General features: G+C 35.2%; 4 protein-coding genes across 8 annotated transcripts; 3 read left to right on the plus strand and 1 right to left on the minus strand.

The window, feature by feature from the left end:
• The first annotated feature begins 1,320 nt into the window (after window positions 1-1,320).
• Window positions 1,321-4,947, plus strand: LOC111291346 (protein IQ-DOMAIN 21-like). Of its 2 annotated transcripts, none has more exons than XM_022883022.2 (5): window positions 1,321-1,561; window positions 1,879-1,977; window positions 2,936-3,229; window positions 3,602-3,967; window positions 4,089-4,947. In XM_022883022.2, the coding sequence occupies exons 2-5, from the start codon at window positions 1,897-1,899 to the stop codon at window positions 4,722-4,724; spliced, it is 1,377 nt and encodes a 458-aa protein (XP_022738757.2). In that variant the 5' UTR covers window positions 1,321-1,561; window positions 1,879-1,896; the 3' UTR covers window positions 4,725-4,947. The 2 variants fall into 2 exon arrangements, with proteins under 2 accessions (XP_022738757.2, XP_022738758.2); XM_022883023.2 differs by having other exon boundaries at window positions 1,357-1,561; window positions 4,092-4,899.
• A 596-nt stretch (window positions 4,948-5,543) lies between these two features.
• Window positions 5,544-13,113, plus strand: LOC111291363 (soluble starch synthase 1, chloroplastic/amyloplastic-like). The gene is made up of 15 exons (XM_022883040.2): window positions 5,544-5,999; window positions 7,466-7,824; window positions 8,006-8,083; window positions 8,186-8,310; window positions 8,895-8,976; window positions 9,167-9,340; window positions 9,657-9,738; window positions 10,082-10,173; window positions 10,263-10,325; window positions 10,409-10,498; window positions 11,009-11,133; window positions 11,210-11,318; window positions 11,403-11,458; window positions 11,992-12,031; window positions 12,321-13,113. The coding sequence occupies exons 1-15, from the start codon at window positions 5,672-5,674 to the stop codon at window positions 12,477-12,479; spliced, it is 1,962 nt and encodes a 653-aa protein (XP_022738775.1). The 5' UTR covers window positions 5,544-5,671; the 3' UTR covers window positions 12,480-13,113.
• A 608-nt stretch (window positions 13,114-13,721) lies between these two features.
• On the plus strand, window positions 13,722-15,091 carry LOC111289782 (SNARE-like superfamily protein). The gene has a single exon (XM_022881096.2). The coding sequence runs from the start codon at window positions 13,924-13,926 to the stop codon at window positions 14,707-14,709; it is 786 nt and encodes a 261-aa protein (XP_022736831.2). The 5' UTR covers window positions 13,722-13,923; the 3' UTR covers window positions 14,710-15,091.
• A 1,903-nt stretch (window positions 15,092-16,994) lies between these two features.
• Window positions 16,995-21,345, minus strand: LOC111289781 (PP2A regulatory subunit TAP46-like). 4 transcript variants are annotated; one of them, XM_089767954.1, is made up of 9 exons: window positions 21,018-21,345; window positions 20,815-20,937; window positions 20,484-20,566; window positions 20,189-20,293; window positions 19,899-20,060; window positions 19,017-19,052; window positions 18,840-18,911; window positions 17,839-18,119; window positions 16,995-17,614 (listed from the first exon to the last, which is right to left on the minus strand). In XM_089767954.1, exons 4-9 carry the CDS (start codon window positions 20,267-20,269, stop codon window positions 17,368-17,370), a joined length of 879 nt encoding a protein of 292 aa, XP_089624080.1. In that variant the 5' UTR covers window positions 20,270-20,293; window positions 20,484-20,566; window positions 20,815-20,937; window positions 21,018-21,345; the 3' UTR covers window positions 16,995-17,367. The 4 variants fall into 4 exon arrangements, with proteins under 4 accessions (XP_089624080.1, XP_022736830.2, XP_089624082.1 ...); XM_022881095.2 differs by having other exon boundaries at window positions 20,480-20,566; XM_089767956.1 differs by having other exon boundaries at window positions 20,825-20,937; window positions 21,018-21,156.
• Between the last annotated feature and the right edge of the window lie 324 nt (window positions 21,346-21,669).

The following is a 21,669-nucleotide window of genomic DNA, read 5'->3' on the forward strand; positions in this document are numbered from 1 at the left end:
TATGAAGGTAAAAAAAAGCAAATGTGTAAAATTCTAAAAGGTATAATTCATCTTATCATTTTTATTATTTTATTTTAATACTTTTAAAAGTTTTATTATTAATGAAATAAATCAAAATTAACTTCAAGAGACGTGAGTTTAGTAATATTGAAATTGATTTCAATATTAAAGATTTTAAATTTGAATTTGAAATCAAATTTAAAAAAAATCAAAATTAACCTTTTTAAATTTGATAATTCTAATAGCTACTTAATAATTAATGCAAAAACAATTTATATTATTGGAACTTTTTCTTTTTCCATTTAAATCTTTTTGTTATTAATTAATAACAACAAAACCACATAAAATAAAGGGAAGATTCTAAGACTTTCCAAAAAAAAAAAAAAACCAAATCTTACTTTGAGGGGTGCAAAAGAAAAAGTTCATAAATAGAGAATTAATCCTTTGTTTCGTATACATCAAAATTTACAGTTTCAAGACTCAAGAATAAAAAAGAAAAGAGAAAAAGGCCATTGATTAAGGGACCAATCCCTCATGGACTTCATGTGATCTTGGCTTCATGCTCACAAATTTGCAATTAAAAAAAAAAAGTCACAAGCTGCTTTTTTTTAAAAAAAAATTTATGTAAAATTTATGATTTTTTTTTTGTTAAAAATGATTAAATAAAAATTAATTTTTGAAATTAAATAAAAAGTATTATTAAAAATTCATAGATTAAAAATTTTATTACATAGATAAATGTACAAAATTTAAAAAATTCTAATAAATTTTGATATATTTTTATATAAATATTTTTATTAAAAATTTTGATAAAATTTTTACTGTTAAATAAATAATAATCAAATTTGAATTATATAAACTTATACTAATTAGATATCATATGCTTAATAATATTTTTTAAGTTAACAATAATAAAATTTGAATTAAAATGATATATTATTTGAAAGTTCAAGATATAAATTATATATTTTATTTTAAAAATATTATGTATTTTTTAAAAATTTAAATATCAAAAGTGTAATTAATTTTAATATTAATATATGCAGACAAAAAGAAAGAACTGTACATATGTTCAAAGTAACTTTTGAAAGTACAAGATTAAATATAATTTATTAGATAAAATTTTTGTTTTTTTATTATAATGATTTTATATAAATTTTAATAAAAAATTTAAATTGATTGAGTTCAATAATTATATCAATAATATATAAGGCTTGTAATGTAATTACGTGGCAAGAGTTATGATGACGTGGCAGAATATGATTGCGCCCAACCTCAACTGTAACAGTAATATGTTCTACGAGGAGGTAGACGGCCCGTGAATTTGATAAATCCAATCGGCCGATCGCGCGGGTTGCTTCATTTACTTCTTTCTCTCTCAAAAATACTCTCTGCTCTCCTCTTTCCACATCACCTATTTTCTCATTTTTCGGTTCTCTTCTCTCTTTTCCACAGCTCTGTCATCGGGAAAGAAAAGCTGATACATGGAAAATGATAGAGAGAAAACATGACAAGAATTCAAGCCAACTGATAACATCTCAGCAAGCTGTTCTTGTCTCAGGTTTGATCTTTTTTTTTTTTTTTGGAAATAAATCTTCATTTCTTGTTGTTTTCCCGTTTCTGGGTAATCTTCACTTTTCATTCTGGGAACCATGTTCCTCTGCTATGCATTCTCTGTTTTCATTGACATGAAACTGGAAAGGGGACATGACATCATATGACTGTGGATTCGGTTTCTAGTTTCTTTCTTTTATACGCTTCCATGTTTTTCATTCTTCTTGAGTTTAAACTTTGTCATGGATGCATATTAGTTGAAAAGATAGTCCTTCAAATCTGATATACTACTAAATGTATGTCTCTGTTTTACACTTGTTGAAGCTCTTGTTTTGAGCGGAGATGGGAAGGAAAGGGAGTGGATGGTTCTCGACGGTGAAGAAAGTGTTCAAATCATCTTCTAAGGACTTGCCTGTGAAAAAGGTAACTAATTTTTATTGATTTTTGGATTTTTCCCCGTTTGTTCACTGATATGATTGCCATATTTTTAAGCAATTAATCTAAGGTATTATGTCGGCAGCCCTAAAAAAGAAAAAAACCAAGCATCTACGTCCAAAACATTTTGGATTCTACTTGTATTTCTTTGGTTTCTTATTTTTTATGTCCGCACTTAATTAGCTATATAAGTCAAAGGCAGGTATTAAAATTTTAACTCCAAATCTATTGCATGTAAACTTTTATAAATGATTGATTTAAAATATAATAACTTATTTTTAAGTTTATTTGGAAAATGAAAAAATTGTAGAGATCTCTAATTAATAACTTTTGCAAAGAAAAAAAATTACAAATGAGACAGATTTTTAAAGGTTATAAATTTATAAAACCAGCCACAACAAAGTATGATTTAAATTTTGATATATGGAATGAAAATGACAAATTTTGCTTTCAATATTTAATTTTCAATTCAACTAAATTAACATGGTGAAAGGAAATTATCCAAAATGAAAATGGTCGAGGAGGATTGCTTTTCTTTCTTATAGTGCTTCTTTAGAATGGAGGAGGCCTGATATTATAGAACGGGTCCTATATTATTGTACTTGGTGGAATAAATATGACCTTCCTTTTCACTGTTCTAAGGAACATGAACACAGGCAAGGCGCACTGGTCCCCTATCAACATGACTACCTTGACACATTATTTTCATGCCACCTAGGCTATCACATCATTCAACTTGATCGTCATGTGCTTGAAATGTTAAATCTCCATCATTCCATAGCAATAATAATCTGTTCTAAAATTTTTCTGTTTTGCTAGCCAGTAAGAAACAAAAAAACTCATTGTATTAATTGTGGAAATTTTATTTTATGTTCAGTGGTTAACATTATACAAGCAAATGTTAATGAAATGTTTGCACTGAGCAATTATACCGTGTGATTTTCAGAAAGATAATAAGGTGGAGAAATGGCCAAATGAGGCCCCTGAAGTAGTGTCATTTGAACATTTTCCGGCTGAGAGTTCACCGGACATTACAAATGATGAGAGTGCAACGTCAACTCCTCTGAATGAAGATAGGAACCATGCCATTGCTGTGGCCGTGGCAACTGCTGCTGCTGCAGAAGCTGCTGTTGCAGCAGCTCAAGCTGCTGCTAAAGTTGTTCGATTGGCTGGTTATGGGCGACACACTAAGGAAGAAAGAGCTGCAACCCTCATTCAGTCGTATTATAGAGGCTACCTGGTAAAACCTCTCCCAATCTGTCACCATCTATATGTATCTCTCAGAAACAGGTAAACTCGGGAAAGACTTGGGAGGATCACATGTGGCGCATTGAATGCAGTTAATGTCAATTATGGTTTTTAGCTTCATAGTTTAAAGGAATTAGTTTTTAAGGCACAACCGCGTAGTTCCAACAATTGTAATCCTATTAAGTAAAACCACTGAACAATATAATTAATCAAGTGTTACCAATAGTGAAGAGAACTAAAATGTGCGCAAACAAGAAAATTTAGTGCCCCAATTAAGTTGCAGGAGGGAAAAGGGATATTCTTCTATTAGGTTGTCTAAATATTGCAGATGGTTTCGTTTCAATTTTGAGTTATGATTTTGTAGGCTCGGAGAGCTTTGCGTGCTTTGAAGGGACTGGTGAGGTTGCAGGCACTAGTGAGAGGCTATAATGTGCGCAAACAGGCACAAATGACAATGCGGTGCATGCAAGCATTAGTACGGGTGCAGGCAAGAGTTCGAGCTCGTAGGCTGCAGCTAACTCATGAGAAGCTTGAGAAGAGAGTGGAGGAATACGAGGAAGAAAAAAGAGGAATCGAAGAACTGGAACGAAAGCCAAAGAGTCCGTTGAAGAAATATGACAGTTGGGATGGTGGGCAGCAAAGCTCGGAGAAAGTCAAGGAAAGTGCTTCAAAGAAGCATGATGCTGTTATGAGAAGAGAACGAGCCCTTGCTTATGCCTATAGCTATCAGGTTGGTTAGTTAATTATAAGCATTTGAGAAATACTTTGTTCAGTGAAAAAATATTAGATTTTTGTGTGTGTGTGTTTCCCCTGAATTGGTGATTAACATTGTCATAATTCACTTCTTGCAGCAGCAGCAGCAACAGCAACAGCAACTGCAACAGCAACAGCCGCGGCAGCATCAACAACTTCTCATGCAGCCACATCCCAATGGCAATGATGTTGGACTCTACCTTAACGAGCGTGAGAAGGCACAATGGGGTTGGAATTGGCTTGAGCGTTGGATGTCATCGCAACCATATCACGCCCGTCAATTAGGCATTCAAGAGGGTTCTTACATGACACTACCCACCACCACTGCAACTACCACCACTACTGATGACTTGTCTGAGAAGACCGTTGAAATGGACGTTGTGACACCAATGGATTCAGGCCCCTACTCAACTCAGCAGCAGCCGCAATTAGACTTCAATAATGTCCCCAGCTATATGGCCCCAACCCAATCTGCCAAGGCCAAGGTGCGAAGTCAAGGCCCAGTCAAGCAGCAAAGTGGACCATATGTACCCCAATGGAACCCATCAACAAAGAAAGCCTCGGGTTGCGATTCCTCAAGTTCAGGTGGGGGAACAACAATCTACCAGGCCCCGAGGAGCCCTGGCCCAAAGAATAATGGTGCCCGTGTACCATCCAGACGTCTCGGAGGCAGTAGCCCAGATGCCGGTGGTGGAGAGGATTGGAGGTTGCCTATTGGCAGTCATGGCTGGTGAAATGGTTTTGGTTGATTGAGTTTGATAAGTGCCACTATTAGTGTGATATGAACTTTTCTTATATGTTAATATGTTGCTATTTATTGCTTTTTCATTCATGCTAGTGATGTCATAAAACAGCCAACTCTTGAGGCTACGTTTGTTCATCTCTATATTATTAACTATTCTTCTTTAACTGATGGATCAATGCTATTGCCACCTTGTTGATAAGGGATTATTACTATTATTAAGGATCAATTTTATATTTCCAAGAACCAGTTTTTACTTAGAATGATTTGGGAATCTAATCAAGTTATCTCTTGAAATCACAAAACTTAATCAAGAGTTATATCCTCAAATGATTTCCAGAGGACTCAGCGTAGTCCTGACGTTGTGGTCGAAATACGAAATCAAACCGGGTCGTAAAACAGGTAGTCTAAGGCAGAGTTCACGTGACAGAGCATGGATCTTCTCAGGAAAGAAAAATGAGTACAAGAGCTAACCTTGATTCTGTTTGCTTTCTATCATTGGCCTTTCCAACTGTCACTTCTACAAATGCAACTTCAGGATTGTCCAACTAAAAATGACGTGGCAAAATCACCTAACTTTAGCAAAATCTTCAGCCGTGTGGAGCTCCACAGGGCATCTAATTTTTCGGCTTTCGCACTTTTACTGGATCTCCCCCTCTTGAAATCCAAGGAAAAAGAGAAGAAAAACGGTAAAACTCTTGTCGCCCTGTCTCTCTCTTTCTGTGTACAAATGAAGCAAAGGAAAGGAGATACAAGTGTGATTTTGTTTTTTTTTTCTATTATTATTTTTTTGTCTTTATTACCTGAGTCACAGGTGTCTCTATTTTCTTGGATCTCCCCTTTTTGCTCTTTGCTCTTTCGGTCCTTCTTATTTCACGATCCCTTTCGTACTCCTCACGACTATTCTCCTCTGTTTCTGTCAAAACTCCCTGTTTTCCTATGGAGTCTCTGAAACTAACTCGTTTGCTATCATGCAACTTATCTACCAATATAGTATCTCTATCTCGTACAGGTTGCAGTTATTGGCCGAGTAGGCAACTGGGGTTTGGTTATTTGTTGAGAAGAAGTTTTCAAAATGGGAACTTGACGGTTGTAAGATCGAAGAAAACTGGAAATGCAGGCGGGTTCGGCGGTTTAACCGACGGCTCTAATTCCAATGCTGTTCAAGATGAAGAAGAAGAAGAAGAAGAACAGCATGGTGTTATGCTGTGCATAGACAGGGATGTCTCTGGCTCTGTTATCGGCTTGCAATTGATTCCTCAATCTGGTATTTTCACTTCTCTGAATTTTTGGGACATATTTCTTCTGTTGTTTGTTTGTTTGATTTTTTTGTAACAAAAACAGAAATACACTACTCTTTGTAACAACCAAATACCGTACAAGATTTCTTTTTTATTATTTTAATAAAAAAAATACTAACTTTTAACTGTTGTCAATTAATTATAATGTTTTGATCTTTTGCCGATTATGAATGCTTCTTTTTGTCCAGATGGTTATTTTTCTCTCTTTCAATGATTAGTTAAACAATTTAGAACTTTCCACTTTTTCTTTTTTAAAAAGAAATAGAAAGATAAATTGAGTTATTCTATGTTTGATATTCTCCATCTTTTGTCTACATGAAGCTTTTTTTTTTTTTTTTTAAATCTGGTGTTCCTTTCATTTATTAATATTTTTTAAAAAATGAGATCTAGAAGCAGAATTAGAGATCAGCAGATGAGCAACAGATTTACAAGAGCTTTGCAGCTCGAAGTCACTTTAACCGTTGATTTTTTGTGGCTGGCAATGAAAGATTGTAAAATCAATCACATGCTCTGACCCAATGGTGGGACCAAGCAAGTACAAGGGTGTTAACTGAACTGGGTATCTCCCTTTCATCGGGCAAAGTGTACTTGTAGATTTGCGTGCATGTTTTGGTTCTAACTCCTCGGGATCCCAGCCATCTATGGAATAGAAATTGACCACTTTGTCTATATATATATAGATTATTCCTATTCGGTGATTGAATTTTCTGTAGTGAATTAATATTTGTGCCAAATCAGAGAGACATGGTGATTTTTTTATTGATGATTCTTGAACTTCTTGCTGGTCAAGATTCATATTATAAAAGCATAGGCTTTGGCTGAATTTGCATTCTATTGTTATTGACTATTCATGGTGGATTCTTCACCATCTTTTTCTTATTCCATCCATTATCCAGATCACCGTGCACGTGACGCAAGAACTTTCACCAATGAAGGTTATGAAATTAAACATAGGCTATTATTTGAGCCCTGCGTGTTGTCCATATGATCATGAAACCTTGCCCTGTGACTGTGACAGTGTTTGAACAAAAGATTAATTGGGACCTAAATTCTACTCACCCATGTAGGGGCCGTCATATGAAAACTTCTGACTATTTGGAAACTCCTATAACAATATAAGTATACTACTTTTTTCAATTGTCATTGCCAAAGTTTTTCTTTTGATTTTATTTTATTTTCTAGATAATCCATCCAGTCTGTTTTGCCTTCTTTTTTCCCTTTTCTTTTCATATTACTGGAACAATATCTAAGGTATCTATTTATTTCTAGATTTTTTTTATTGTTCCATATTTTACCTTAACTCTTAAACCTTACCACTTCTCCTGACCCACTTAAGTTTGATTTTCTTTGCTGGTATCTTTAGCAGTATTTTGTTCATAAAGATTAAATGGCCATCTGTGGGCTAACTGCAGTATATCAACTTGAATCATAGGTGACCATGAAGTCATTGACTCTGAGGAAGACGTGGCTACTGATACCAAAGAAAAAGATCAGGACATCGAAGAAGAAAAACTAGAAACGAGAGTAACCTACAACATTGTTTTTGTTACTGCTGAAGCTGCACCTTATTCAAAGACGGGTGGATTAGGAGATGTTTGTGGTTCTTTGCCCATAGCACTAGCTGGCCGTGGACACCGAGTCATGGTTGTCTCCCCTAGATACCTGAATGGTACGCCTGCAGACAAAAATTTTGCCGCTGCAATTGATTTAGATCGGCGCATCAAGCTACATTGCTTTGGAGGGGAGCAAGAGATTGCATTCTTCCATGAGTATAGGGAGGGTGTTGATTGGGTAAGAATTTCTGTTGCTAATCTAAAACTCCTCTCATGAATTTGTTCTTTAAGTGAGATTGTTTATTAAGGAATCGTGAGGGAAATTAGCTATAAGTTCGTAATTTTCATTCATCTATTTGTCAAGTTGATAGAGTGGGAGAAAATTTTAATCATGTTAAGTGGTTTCCCTCCATTATAAGGTATTTGTGGAACATCCTTCTTACCATAGACCTGGAAATCCATACGGTGATAGTCATGGTGCTTTTGGTGATAGCCAGGTATACTTCTCTTAGTCCTGGTTGTTATTTGGTTCAACGTGAAGTTGCTTATTACTTCTCTATACATTAAATGACAGTCTTTTCTCTTATTTGGCTTTACAGTTTCGGTTTACTTTACTTTGCCATGCAGCATGTGAAGCTCCATTAGTGCTTCCATTGGGAGGGTATACCTATGGAGAGAAGTGTCTCTTCCTTGTCAATGATTGGCATGCTGGTCTAGTGACTGTGTAAGATGTTGCCTGCTAATCATTGCATTTGTTTGCCTGTTTTTTATTGGTTCGACTTTATATCTCATTATTTGCAAGAATCAGAAACATTGTCTAATTACCAACTACTTAGTTTGCTACTTCATTCTTATATCACTTTATCTTTGTATACTTTTCTTAGCATCCTTGTGTGTGTGCTAATATAACTTTCAGCTAGCAATTTAGAATTTCCTTTCTGCCTTTCCTTGAACTGGAATTTAAAGGGAAAGAAAATTGATGCTTCAAGAATGGGAAAACTCTGATTGAATACAAATGCAGACACAAGTTGTTGGCCAGTAGAACATCTGCATAATGATTCTTGTATGCGCAGAGCATACGTTGTAGCTTTATCAAAGGGAGATGTTATCATCTTTACTCTGCTCATGCTGATCAACTTCCCTTATGTGATATCTTTGATAGCTTCTTTTTGTTTCTTTAATATGACGATGTTTTAATTTGGAGGCAAACTTTTATTATAGAAACTTAATTCAACATTTGTACTACACTCAATTTATAAAGTTTGCAACTTTTCTGGGACTGCTGGTTTTACATGTTACATTTTTCAGGCTTTTGGCTTCCAAATACCATCCATTTGGAGTTTATAAGGATGCTCGGAGCATCCTTGTAATTCATAACCTTGCTCATCAGGTAGATGCTTTTCTCATGGTTATTCCTTTTGCTTTGTTCTTGATTCTCTCATTTTCTTGTACACCAAGACTGATATTAAAAACTTTCCCTTTCGGTTTCCTGAAGTTGTAAGACTGGTGAAACTAAACTCTTATGAATCAAGTGCATTTCTGCAATACTAATTTTAAATATATTGTCTTCTATCTGTAAGGGAGTGGAACCAGCAGCAAGCTATAAGAATTTGGGATTGCCATCAGACTGGTATGGGGCATTGGAATGGGTGTTTCCTACATGGGCAAGGACACATGCTCTTGACACAGGAGAAGCTGTCAATATTCTAAAGGGTGCAATTGTGACAGCTGATCGAATACTTACGGTTAGCAAGGTGATTTATTTTACATGTGATGCTATTTTATGGTACATTTACATCTAGTCATTTCTTTGGATATGTAATCTTGGTAATTTTTTGAATTTTCAAAATGTTACTTTTAAATGCTATAATTAAAAACTTTGTATTTGATGGTCTCAATTATATATTATGTAAATCTAACTGAAAAGTCACAGAATGTCTGCACTACTTTTATTGCAATGAGTTGCAATTGAAAAGTAAAACTGTCCTTTACTTAATAACTTTGAACTATTGCGTCCAGTCTTAGTAATTTTAGAAGATGGCCTTAGTCTACTATATTTGTTAATTGTAGGGCTATGCATGGGAAATAACAACTGTTGAAGGCGGATATGGTTTAAATGAGCTATTAAGCAGTCGAAGGAGTGTTCTGAATGGTATGTATTCTCTACTTTGTAAGGATGTCGCCCTTATGTCATCTGGCACAATTCTAAAATGCTTCAAGGTTAACGCACATGCAAATATAGTGAAGGTTAAGTTTCATGCCCAAGTTTCTCTGAGACATCCCACTTTTGATGGGAACAACATAAAGTGTGATCTTTATCTGGGTTTTAGCTCAGTCCATAAGCTTCACACTGGACGAGAACTGACCACTATAAGGAAAATTGCATGCATTGATCATGTGGGGGGAGTTTGGATGTTCTCCAGTCATGTTTATAGTCTCTGAAGAAATTAGATATTTTGTAACTGGATACTTCCTAAGCATTCAATGATGATCAGGAATTGCGAATGGAATTGATGTTGCTGAATGGGATCCCTCTTCAGATGAGCATATTGCTTTTCATTATTCTGCTGATGATCTCTCTGGAAAGGTGGTTTATCTCTTGTTTCTAGAATCAGCCCTTCATAGTTTAAAAAGTTATTGTTCTGAATTCTTGTCCCAATCAATTGTAAACTTAAGGTTCAATGCAAGACTGCTCTTCAACAGGAACTAGGTCTTCCAATTAGGCCTGAATGTCCCTTGGTAAGATTTTACTTTCTGTTGGAGCAGACTTGGTAGTGAAAAACTATGCTTTCCTTCATTTCTCACTAAGTTGGGATTTACAGATTGGATTTATTGGGAGACTGGACTACCAGAAAGGCATTGATCTGATCCGCTGGGCAACTCCTGAACTTATGGAAGATGATGTGCAATTTGTAAGTTTTCCATTTACTTAATAACCTTAATATGTTCGAGGTAGAATTACTCTTAATTTGTATCATGTATTCAAGGAAGTGTTCCTTTTGATTAATAGCATGGTGACTGTTTGGTAGAAGACTATTTTCAACTTTGTAGAGTCAAAGTAACATTCAAACTCATGGAAGGTAAAAGTAGATTTACCCTTGTTGAGGACCAGGACTCATTTGGACATTTTAAGTTGGTCCTTAATGCAATTTTACTGTATAATATCATTCTTCTTCAAGTTGATTTCAAGAAATGAGAGATTTATTTAAGAGTAAAGGGGACAATATCTCTTCTTAGAAATAATCTGAACATTGAGTGCAAATCTAGTAGTTGCTGGGGCTTTGGTGGGTGCGTTACAGATAGGCATATGTCCTTTAACAAGCATTAGTCTGGGTGCGATCTCATGGCCTCTCTATGCCTCTTGTTTTCTAGTTATTCTTTTCGTAACTAACAGGAAAAGTAAGCTTCCAAAATTTCTTTAGGTAATGCTTGGCTCTGGGGAACCCCTGTATGAAGACTGGATGAGATCAGCAGAGACAACTTACAGAGACAAATTTCGGGGTTGGGTCGGATTTAATGTTCCAATTTCTCATAGGATCACTGCAGGGTAATTGGAAACTTCTTTTTGTTGTTAACATGTTACTAGAGATACCAATAACACACTGTTGTTCTGTTATGAGCAGCTGTGACATACTGTTGATGCCCTCAAGATTTGAGCCCTGTGGATTAAATCAATTGTATGCAATGAGATATGCAACTGTACCAGTAGTTCATGCCACAGGAGGACTTAGAGTGAGTTAAAACATAATTATCTACAGTCATTTGCATTTATCTGATTTATGTGCATTACATGCCTCTAAACTTATTCTTCTTCAGGACACGGTAGAGAATTTCAATCCGTATGCTGAAGGAGGTAGTGGTGAAGGCACAGGGTATGCAGTCCCTACCTTTCTTTTTCATTGACTTACTATAGGGTATGGAAAGGTTAAATTCTTTGTGCAGATGATTATTTTGTAGACAATCTTTTATGGAGTTGAAAATTTTGTAGTAATCAAATGTTCTTTAATTAAAATAGAAAAATAAATCTCTATTTAAGATTTCATGTGGATCAAACATTCGTTAACATCATCTACTAGGTTTTGTTAAAGAATGCTACTGGATTGATTTCTGAAGAACTTTAGTATTTATAGAAGGATGTGAATATTACACAAAACCAAGACCTTATAATGAGACAATGACAAATAAAGAAGAGCTTGTCACGTGCATCAATGTTTGTGCGGCCTTTTTCTCCGTTGGAAAATTTTGTATGAAGAATCTGCCTGAAGATAATATAGTATTAGAGATTCCGTTTATGCTTGCTAGAAAAAGGATGGTTCTTTTTTTTTTCTAGAAGAAGGTACATCAATTTCAATGTGTTTTGTTCACAGTTAGTTTCTGTTACAATGGTTGTGAAATGTGATTACAGGTGGACTTTTTCTCCCCTCACAAGAGACAGTATACTGAAGGTAAGTTAATGCTACATCTATATAGGAGTTTTTCATTTTCTGCCAGTACTTGTGATTCCTGTTTAGATGAAAACACTGCTTTAAGCCTTTAACTCATTTTACCCTGTAATGGTGGGTCTGTCATTTAACAGTTGCTAATTACTCTGTCCAAAACCGGATCTTTTCTTCTGTGCTGCAAAATGATCCTTAGTATTTATTCTCTTTTTTTTTTCTTCTTACCCTTTGAATTCTCCCTTCTAAATGGACATAGTGCAATTTTCTCTTAAGAATAAGTTTGATATTACTGCAGGCATTAAGAACGGCTATAATGACCTACAGAGATCACAAGTCAACTTGGGAGGGATTGATGAAAAGATGTATGGAGAGAGACTTCACCTGGGAAAGTGCTGCCATTCAATATGAGCAGGTTTTTGAATGGGCCTGCATCGATCCACCTTACATTATGTGAGCCTAAAACAGAAGGCAGAAACACACCAATGGCAAGGAAAGAGAAACCCTCAAAAGACCAAAAGGCTTTTTCATACTCAAGATCTCTTAGGACTTGTTCATGGTTAATCAATCAGAGGGAAAATTACATGCCAGTATTGTGTGTTTTTTCTGTCCCACCTCCCCATCTGGCTATGTGCTTCCACAACTGTTGCATTGGTTATTATTTTTTTATAAGAGTATGATATAGTTTGGAAATGCGCATTTTTTATTAATTCTATATAGTACTACAAAATTACCATTGTAATATTTGTAAACAGAATAATAACGACACTACTGCCTTGTCAAATGTTACCCATACCAAGCAACGTTACTGCCAAGTACTGTGGTTAAAAGCTCATCCTCCAAATGCCATTGCCTTAAAGAGTTGAATCTCCAAACAATCCAGGGCCGAAAAGAATTATTGTCCGTGGCCATTTGCCAATTCAGGTCGACAGTAACATGCAGCTATAGAGGCTTGCTTAGAGTAAGTTTTTCTTCTTGTTTGTTGCAAGATGAGGACAATTAACATTAGCGTGTTATCATTCATAGAAAAGAGTGAAATTGAATTGAGTTTATGAAAAGGTATGTTTATTTAGGCATCCTTTTGGTTGAGTTGATGTTGAAATCAAAGTGCCAAGCCAACTAACGATGGATGTTGCTTTCTTTAGGAAAATATCAAATATGAGTAATATATATAATTAAAGTATAAGTATAAGGTCAAAATATTTAAGTTGGCATTCAAAATTACAAGCATTTGTTGGCATGAAAATGACTTAATTTTTGTAAAATTATGCTTTTCACTGTAATAACTTACTTTAATATTTTTTGGTATGATAATTTTTTTAAGTGAATCATTGATCTGCTTATAATTTTACAAAAATTCTAATATAAAAGATTTACAATACTACAACAATTACAAAATATATTAATTTATATCATTACAAACTATGATATAAAAATCAACAACTATCTCTAAAATGAATCGACTGCTGAGGGTGCCTTGGATCAAGAGCAATTGAGATTTGGGGCATGCTGGTAATTATATCTCTTCAGAACACTATTATTATTATACTGCAACTCTTCTATAGTATACAAAAGCCGACATTAGGTCATTTCCCGTAATTAGAATCCCCAAAGAAGGGTAATTTAATGAAATGACAGTCGTTATTGTGGTCTGTTACTTTCAATTTTATTTTGTTTGGTTTATTCCAATTTCGAACAATTGATTGCGTAATCGCCCTCCAAACCCTAGCAAAGCCATGATACAATCTGTAATCAGAGAAAACCAAAACTATAACTTTTTTTTATTCCTTTTTTAGTGAGAGAAACCCATAAAAAGGATTTTTTTTTTGGAGTGAGAAATTAAGAATTCAATCAAATCAAAATCAAAGCTCAGTTCGCCGTTTTAAAGAAGAACCCATCAAATGATTTCCAATCCAAATCTCATATTCTATGCCTGCATTGTAAAGGGACCCACAATTCTTGCTGAATTCTCTGCCAAAGAAACGGGTATCGAATCCTTAGCACAAAAATGCATCCAAAAAACCCCTCCTTTCCATTCAATGTTCTCTCAAACCGTTTCCAAAAGAACCTACACCTTCTTAATCGATGACCCTTTTGCCTATTTCCTCATTTTCCACGAGGATCTTGAGAAACCTGAGTCTTTTTGGTTCTTGAATCGCCTCAAATCTGCTTTCGAGGATTTTCTTCTCACTGGTTTAATTGTGGGCACAGATAATTTGACCCCTAATTGTCTCCAACCCCATTTCAATCCAATCTTTTCTGAGATATTGGCTTTAGATTTGGAGTTGGTTACATCCCCCAGGGAAGAGAGTCTAAACCCAAGTTTGGATTCTAACACAGGGAAGAGAACCGTCGTGGCTCCTCTATTAGAGATGCCAATTAAAGGGTTGAAAAAGAAGAGAAGATTGGGTGGTTTGGAGGTCCACGGTGCTGAGGCCAAGGATGCTGGTGCTGGGATTGGGATGGAGAATACGGTTGATGTAAGTGATGATTTTAGAGACTTCCCTGTTTCTATGCATAAAAGTGGCGCTGCTGGTTTATATGTGGGTGGTGGGGATAGGCAAAAGGCTAAGCAAACTTGGAGGAAACATGTTTGGGTGGTTTTGATATTGGATTTGCTTGTTTGTACTACTTTGTTTGGGATTTGGTTATGGGTTTGCAGAGGCTTTCAATGCCTTGATGGTTGAAAGTTTTTGTTTTTGCCTTTGGGGAAGTTGTTTTTCCTTTATATTGTATAATTTGGTGGTCAAAGTAATGAATTGAATGGCAAATTCTGTTGACAAGAGCGGCATCCAGCGGGAGCACAAAGACAGTGTAATGGGGATTGTAAAAATTTTAATGGTAAGTGTTTGAGTTTCTCTCAATTTTTTCAGTTCTGGCTTCAACTGGTAATTCTCTTGTGAGTTGTGTAACTCTTTTTGTTGATGATTTTCAGAAGAAGCTTTTTTCTTTTTTCAGTTATTGGTTTGCAAAATTACATGTAATTGCACCAAAAACTGTTTATACTCACAGCCTACAGATAAACCCTTTGCTTGATATTCTTGTCTCTTTAATTGATGAAGGATCAGGTTAATCTTTGTTGCGTTAATATAAAACTTTTTGAATGGATAGTTTCCATCTTTCTCTTCAGTATGATTAATCTTTTCTTCACTCTGCATTTCAATAAAAATATCATTGTACTTTTATTTTCATCATTGCTAATTCTCGGAAAAAATGGTTCATATTTTTCAAGAGAATTATGGGCCGCGGAAATGAAATGAAAATGCACGAGTCCTCTGGAAATGAACCGTTTTCGTTGTGTAGGTGTGGAAATGCCTAGAAGACTACTCTTTCTGGTCTTCAGGTACTGTATTCCACCTTGCCATCTTGGGGTCATCTTCACAATATAGATAAGAAACATAAAGTTCTTAAAAAAGAAGAGGTAATAGGATTTAGGGAGGCATGGTGAAGGAACAAACGCTGAGGTTGCTTTTGTCAATGGATTACTCAGCATGTATTTGGTAAACTTTTCCTTTTAGATTATCAATTTGTTTTCAAGGATTAAAAGTCTGCAGTTATCTTTCTTCACAATTTGTTTTTGAGAAACATAATTCTGGGCTCGTTACTGTCTGGAGTTGAATATGTTCTTCTATCAGTGCTCTAAATTTCTCCTGCTGTCAGTTGCAACAATTTTCTTTTGGCAACCATGCGGAGTTCATTCTTCAGGAAAAAGAAAAATGGCTAACATCTTGTATGTCTTTTGCTCAGAGAACTGATGATTTCAGTATCATGCATTAGCCATTAAGTTCTATGCACGTTATATGACTATCTATTCTCTTTATGATACCTGATTAACAAGATTGTTATATTTTTCTACATCAAAATGGACATGGTTGATGTCTTATGAAATTAACCATGTTTCTGCTTAATGCAAGCAGATAACAAGCCTCCATTAGCAGTTATGAGTCATCCTATGCATTACCCCATGAATTTTCCTTACATGAACAGACTAGTTTACTTAAAACGTGTAACCAAACTCCTTAAATTTAGCCTGGAATGTAGAAGATTAGAGTAAAATTTGTGGTGCCAATCATTTGGGTAGATGGTTCAAAGTTCGTAAGAGAACTGAACCAACAAAAAGTCGTGGATTCATTTTGTCTCTGTACATGAAATACTGTGACTATAGTGTGATGTGGACTAGCTGCCTGTAAGTTCACAGTGAGTCCGATTTATCATCCTATAATCTAAACATCGTCCAATCAACATCTTAAATTGTCGTACAATTTTGTAAGATTGTGCAACTCTTTTGCCTTGTCATGCTCTACGGCAAGAATCTTACTCCAGAGTAGCAATCAATTGATAGTAGACATGTCAACATTCCATTGTCATATAGCAGCTGTCACCCAGGACATTTTCTATACTTTGCAGGTATTCTATCTCATTTTTACGTGTCGCACGTTTTTCCCTTTAAAACAAAGATGGTGAGATTTTTATTTCAAGTCCACTCAAATAGAGAAAGTTCAGTTGGAGTTTGGACTTCACCAGGCTCAATTCAGCAATCAGCAGGCTTGCCAATCCCACCACAAATAAGTGGGCCAATTGCTGTTAAGCAATGCTGTACAAGGCAATTGGTAAATCTAATAAATAATGAAATGACTCCCATCACCTATTACATCTGTCACTGGCTGGCATAGTGGAATCTGAGAATAAAAGAGGGGGGAGGAAATAATTCGTGTGCCACCAAATTTGAAGGAGCCAGTTGTACTTAGCCGACCAAACTGATCAAACTTTGGTTTAGTAACAGATTTGCCTGGATCGACGCTTGGATCTGGCGTTGTGAATTGTGAATGTAGAATATTTTACGTACCCATAAAAACCAACTCGTTGAGTAGTAACTACTAACTAGAAAGAGAAGGCTTATTCTTGTAAATAGTCGAGTAATACCGTCAATCCTTCTGAGAATTCGAAGCAAAAAGGGTGAGTAAAGGCAAACTACACAAGCAACAAATTCAGCTTTCATTTCATTATCATTACTTGCCATTATGTACGAACGCCGTCCATGTTTTCAGCAGCACAGCCCATGGCAATTGATGCCTTGCCTTCCATCCAATTCCTATAATACACAGCACCTGGACATTTGGTTCAACTTAAATAAAACCCTAAAAGAATCCACTCAGTTGACAAAAAGTTGGTAACACCTACACAGAATCAAGTTTGTTCTAATCGATGCATGAATTTTATACATTGCTCAAAGCAGACTGACAAAATTTTGTAAGAACATTATCTATAAGAAGAATAATATATTCAGAAACGTTTCTAAAACCACCATTAATTAGGTCAGAAGTATGAGAACTACTAGTTAGCTTTCACCCACAGGGGGTAAGCTTTTTATTGCCAGCACCTCGAGGATTATCATCTTTCCAGTCATCCCATGCTCTTGCCTTCTCTTGGGCAGCATCATCGTCTTCATAATCTTCACTTGGTCCCAACTTTGGGCCGTCCTTATACCATGCCAAGTCGGCTTCTTCAAACACTTTTGCATTCCTCTCCTGCCATTTGTTCATCATTTCCATCTCCCTCAGACCAGTTTCCTCAATACTCATGGTTGGCATCCTACCACCAGATAATTTGATTAGCAATTGAAAAAAATATGTTTAAAAATCACAATGTTTTTATTTACGTATGATCAGAAGCACTATATGCCAATATCAAATATTAAAGTAGGCATAACATGGCAAGATGTTTAACAAAATAATTTGATGCCGGAATCTCTCCATCCCAGACAATAAAACAGAAAGTAAATAATAGTTTTCTGTAGAATCAGGACAGGGATTTACCAATAACCTGGTTGGAAAACCTGTGCTGCCATCCTTTCCCTCTCATTTGTTAGGCTTCCACCTACAAGGCTTTGTGGTCCAAATATCATTGGCTGGTGTTTGTGGTCATGTGCCTGTGAAATCTTTGCCCTTCCTTCTATAACATCTTGAGCAAATGTAGCACATGTGATAGGTAGTGCAGGTTTAGTACATCGTGCATGAGCTGCAGCATCACGATGCCATGCCTCTGCCTTTTTGGTGCCATCATCAAAGATAGCCTGAGAAAATTCCATTTCCCCTTCCTGAAATACAAGGAAAACAGACAAATGCCATCAATACAAATTCAAATAAGAAATTGGTTCATTAGGCATTGGCTTTCAAAATTTGAGCAAAAAAGGAAGTAATGAATTTGATGATTCCTTCATACAAAACCATTCTTCTTTATTTTCTGAAACTGAAAGGAAAAACTATTGATCTTTTTCAATATAAGTTGCCAACAGAAGCTGGCCATTACTGTGAATTCAAATCAATGAAAAGATTACATTGGATAGACTAATGTTTATCATTTAAACAACAACACCATGTTTCAGGAGATTTAATTAAATATTTCCAGCAATTTATAGAAGAATTTCCAATTTCCTCCAATGTCAATGGCCAGTTGGCATTGTAGCAAGCCTAGAGAATGAACGTACGAGAACTGTAATAGAGTAACAAAGTTCTCATACTTATCAGAAAAATAAAGTAAACAATCTCTTAAGTAGGGTGAACAGTGTCAATATTGGCATTGTACATTTATACATCCCCTTATAAGGCTTAACATCAAAAAATATTTACTCAAGTAATGCTTTACATGTCCTAAGTGGGGTGCATAGTGTCAATCTAAAAGTATTGCTATACTCAAAGCTTTAAATCTTCTTCTGGTGGATATTGTCAGCACTACTCAACAATTCACAAGGCAGAGAAGTAAAAATTTTCAGGGAAAAACACATAAAATGAATACAACAATTACGCTAGATTAATACCTTTAGTTGTTTGTCCTTTATAGCAGAAAGCATTTCTTCTTCGTTCTTTAGCATTTCAAGCCGATCAAAAGCCTACAAAGGAAGGAACAAGGCAGAAAGTGGTATCAAGATATCACTATCATAGAAAAGAACTTTAAAGCTTTTACATGGCAGGTTTTATTGAAATATAAGACTAACCTTACAAATAGCCAACGAGATAGTAGTAAGCCAAGCCTGCAAGAGGAGAAACTCATTATTTTAGAGAAACCAGAAACTTATGTGAAACCAAAGAAGCACAACTAATATCTTCAACAATAAGCATTAGGTATAACATTTCAGTTTGAATGCATAGTACATCTACTCTGACAATAAAATAACCAAATTAAATTTCAGTATCAGCTAAAAAGGACCATCATCATAATTCTAGGGAAAATAAAAGCCTAAGGCCAATATTTCCTTAGCTGCATACCAAGGCCACCAGGTCTAGTGTAGTTGTAATTCCCAATTGGGTCCTCGTCATATCCAGTAGATAGATATCATACCTCAGAATAAAGAAAAAACCAACACTTGTACACATCATATACAGAGTAAAAATTGAGTTACAAAACCTCCAGCTATAACAGAGAGAAGTATAACCTCAAACACAACATTTCAAACTGCTAGATATCACAGTCAGCAGAACAATCACAATTCTTGCAAGAAATTTCTTATGATAAAACCATGCAAGCACAAGAAACAATGAAAGAAACAATTCAACTTCAGGGAGAACCACATTATGTAATAGCACTAACTAAACCTCCATCACTCCCTGGGTTGATAAGCATAAGCACAATAAGTAAATCAACAACAACCAAATTCAAAAGAAACCTTCTTAAAGAATACCCTTAACTAAAAATTCCCTACATCCCGGTTTTATGTAATTGATTAAACAGTAGCTAAAGGTTCCTTGTATAAGTTCCATGTATTTGGAGATTTTCATATGATAACAGTATCAAATTCCGTATCTAACAGGGAAGTCCTAACAGTAATGTCATATCTAAAGAAGAGGTACTTTAAAAGTATTTCATGCAAAGGACTAACCTCCCGCTCCTCCTCACAGTCGTCATCCAGCACATCCTCCTCTCCAACCTCAACAGGAGTGGATAAGGCAGACGCTTTAGTTGAACGCCCACAGTGCTCCTTCTGCTCCTTTATTTCTGTCAGCTTAGCTTCTGCAGCTCTTTGGCGTCTAAACCTAGCAATCTGGATACATGTGTGTGCATGTGCAGACACACACACACACCACAACAGCATTTCCATTCAAATCAATGATCCATAATGCATCCAATGAGAACAAAATTCTTGCTGTTAGCAAGTGTATACATATCTACCTTCAAGGCTCGTCGATCCGCAAAAGCATTTGAAGCTCCTTGACCAGAAACTTCCAACTCTTCCTGTGGTACAAGTTCCATTGCCTCACAAAATGAAATGAATTCCTAGAAGAAATCACACTTTCTATAAGTTCCAATTGACATGCAACACAAGAAAAACGATAAAAGAAAAAATAAAACAGATTAAAAAGCAATAGTTATTAAACATCATTATCAAATGTTATCTCTAATGCTAAACTTCCATAAGGAGCTTTCAACCACAGTTCAGTTCATGGTGTGAACTAAATATACCTACAATTTTGCCTGCGAAGACTTGAGAATATGTATCCTGTCATCCTGTGCAAGTTTTTCGGTCAGCTCTGCATGATAAAATGGCACCTGTAATGTAAAACAACAGTTAGAACGTGCCAGCTTCAAAGTATTTGATAAATTACAGCCACGACTGCTGTTTATCAAAATATTACAAAAATGAATAACTCCCAAGTCCAACTTATTTAAGGAAAAAAGAAGTAATTACAGAAATATTATAAATGAGTTAGAAATCAAAATTTCAAACAAAACTTAATGTATGGAGTACTATAATTTATCCAACAAAACAGAAACGAAATAAACATATTGCTGATCACCAGAAGGTACTTGAGATTGGTGGTGCTGATGTCATCTTTGGTCTCATTGGATGAGAAAAACCCTAGTTTGCTTATCACGTCCTCGCACTTCCCCAGCGCCTCGCATCCTTTCTTCACCAGATCCTGCGGACCCATGAAATTCACATTTATCAGATCAGAAAGCGATGACGGGACATTAAATCAAGCATGAGAAGTAGCCGTACCCGATCAGCACCGAACTCCATGGCCGTCAGATGGATCTTACGAGCTTGTTCGAAGAGAGATGGCAACGGCATATTCTCCATTTTGCATTCACCCATGGGTGAGACTATTAAAAACCCTAGAATTTACACCAGTTCAACTTCGGCAAAAAGAAGCAGCAAAATTAGAAATCTTGAATTTAATGACGGAAGATGATTTTAAATTTACAGAAATATTGAGGGTAAGGTTGAAATTTTAATTTTTTAATGAATTAAAAAAAAAAAAAAAAAAAAAGCTGGCTTATAGTGGAACTTGAAGGACAGGTTAACAGAGGAAACTGAATTTTCACCCAAAAAACAAAGAACCAAGAAAAGACATTTTATAGGATGTATAAAATTATAAATGATAATGGATCGATTTGATTTGATTTGATTTTTTTTTAATTTAATCGAAATTTTAATTAAATTTTTATATAATGTCAATTTTATTAGTTTTGATTAATTTTTTAAATTTAAATTTTTTATTTTTTATATATTATTTAAATATATTTAGAGATAAAATAATTTTATTATTTTATAAAAATTTAAAATATATATAAATTAATAAAAATATATAATTCAATTTTATTTTTTAAAATTTTCATTTCTTGATCTGATATTTAATTTGAATCTAAAT

The sequence above is a fragment of the Durio zibethinus genome, chromosome 11, assembly GCF_047325235.1.
Source record: "Durio zibethinus cultivar Kanyao isolate XHJ-2024 chromosome 11, ASM4732523v1, whole genome shotgun sequence".
Taxonomy (NCBI): domain Eukaryota; kingdom Viridiplantae; phylum Streptophyta; class Magnoliopsida; order Malvales; family Malvaceae; genus Durio; species Durio zibethinus.

Bases quoted from the DNA above. Each gene is read 5' to 3' on its own strand.
- LOC111291346 (XM_022883022.2), top strand. From the start codon at position 1,897: ATGGGAAGGAAAGGGAGTGGATGGTTCTCGACGGTGAAGAAAGTGTTC. The intron at 1,978-2,935 runs GTAACTAATTTT...TGTGATTTTCAG, and splicing joins AGGACTTGCCTGTGAAAAAG to AAAGATAATAAGGTGGAGAA. The intron at 3,230-3,601 runs GTAAAACCTCTC...ATGATTTTGTAG, and splicing joins CGTATTATAGAGGCTACCTG to GCTCGGAGAGCTTTGCGTGC.
- LOC111291363 (XM_022883040.2), top strand. From the start codon at position 5,672: ATGGAGTCTCTGAAACTAACTCGTTTGCTATCATGCAACTTATCTACC. The intron at 9,739-10,081 runs GTATGTATTCTC...AATGATGATCAG, and splicing joins TCGAAGGAGTGTTCTGAATG to GAATTGCGAATGGAATTGAT. The intron at 11,459-11,991 runs GTATGCAGTCCC...ATGTGATTACAG, and splicing joins GGTAGTGGTGAAGGCACAGG to GTGGACTTTTTCTCCCCTCA.
- LOC111289782 (XM_022881096.2), top strand. From the start codon at position 13,924: ATGATTTCCAATCCAAATCTCATATTCTATGCCTGCATTGTAAAGGGA.
- LOC111289781 (XM_089767954.1), bottom strand. From the start codon at position 20,269: ATGGAACTTGTACCACAGGAAGAGTTGGAAGTTTCTGGTCAAGGAGCT. The intron at 18,912-19,016 runs GTTAGTCTTATA...CTTCCTTTGTAG, and splicing joins TCTCGTTGGCTATTTGTAAG to GCTTTTGATCGGCTTGAAAT. The intron at 17,615-17,838 runs GTAAATCCCTGT...ATCTGGTGGTAG, and splicing joins GTTTTCCAACCAGGTTATTG to GATGCCAACCATGAGTATTG.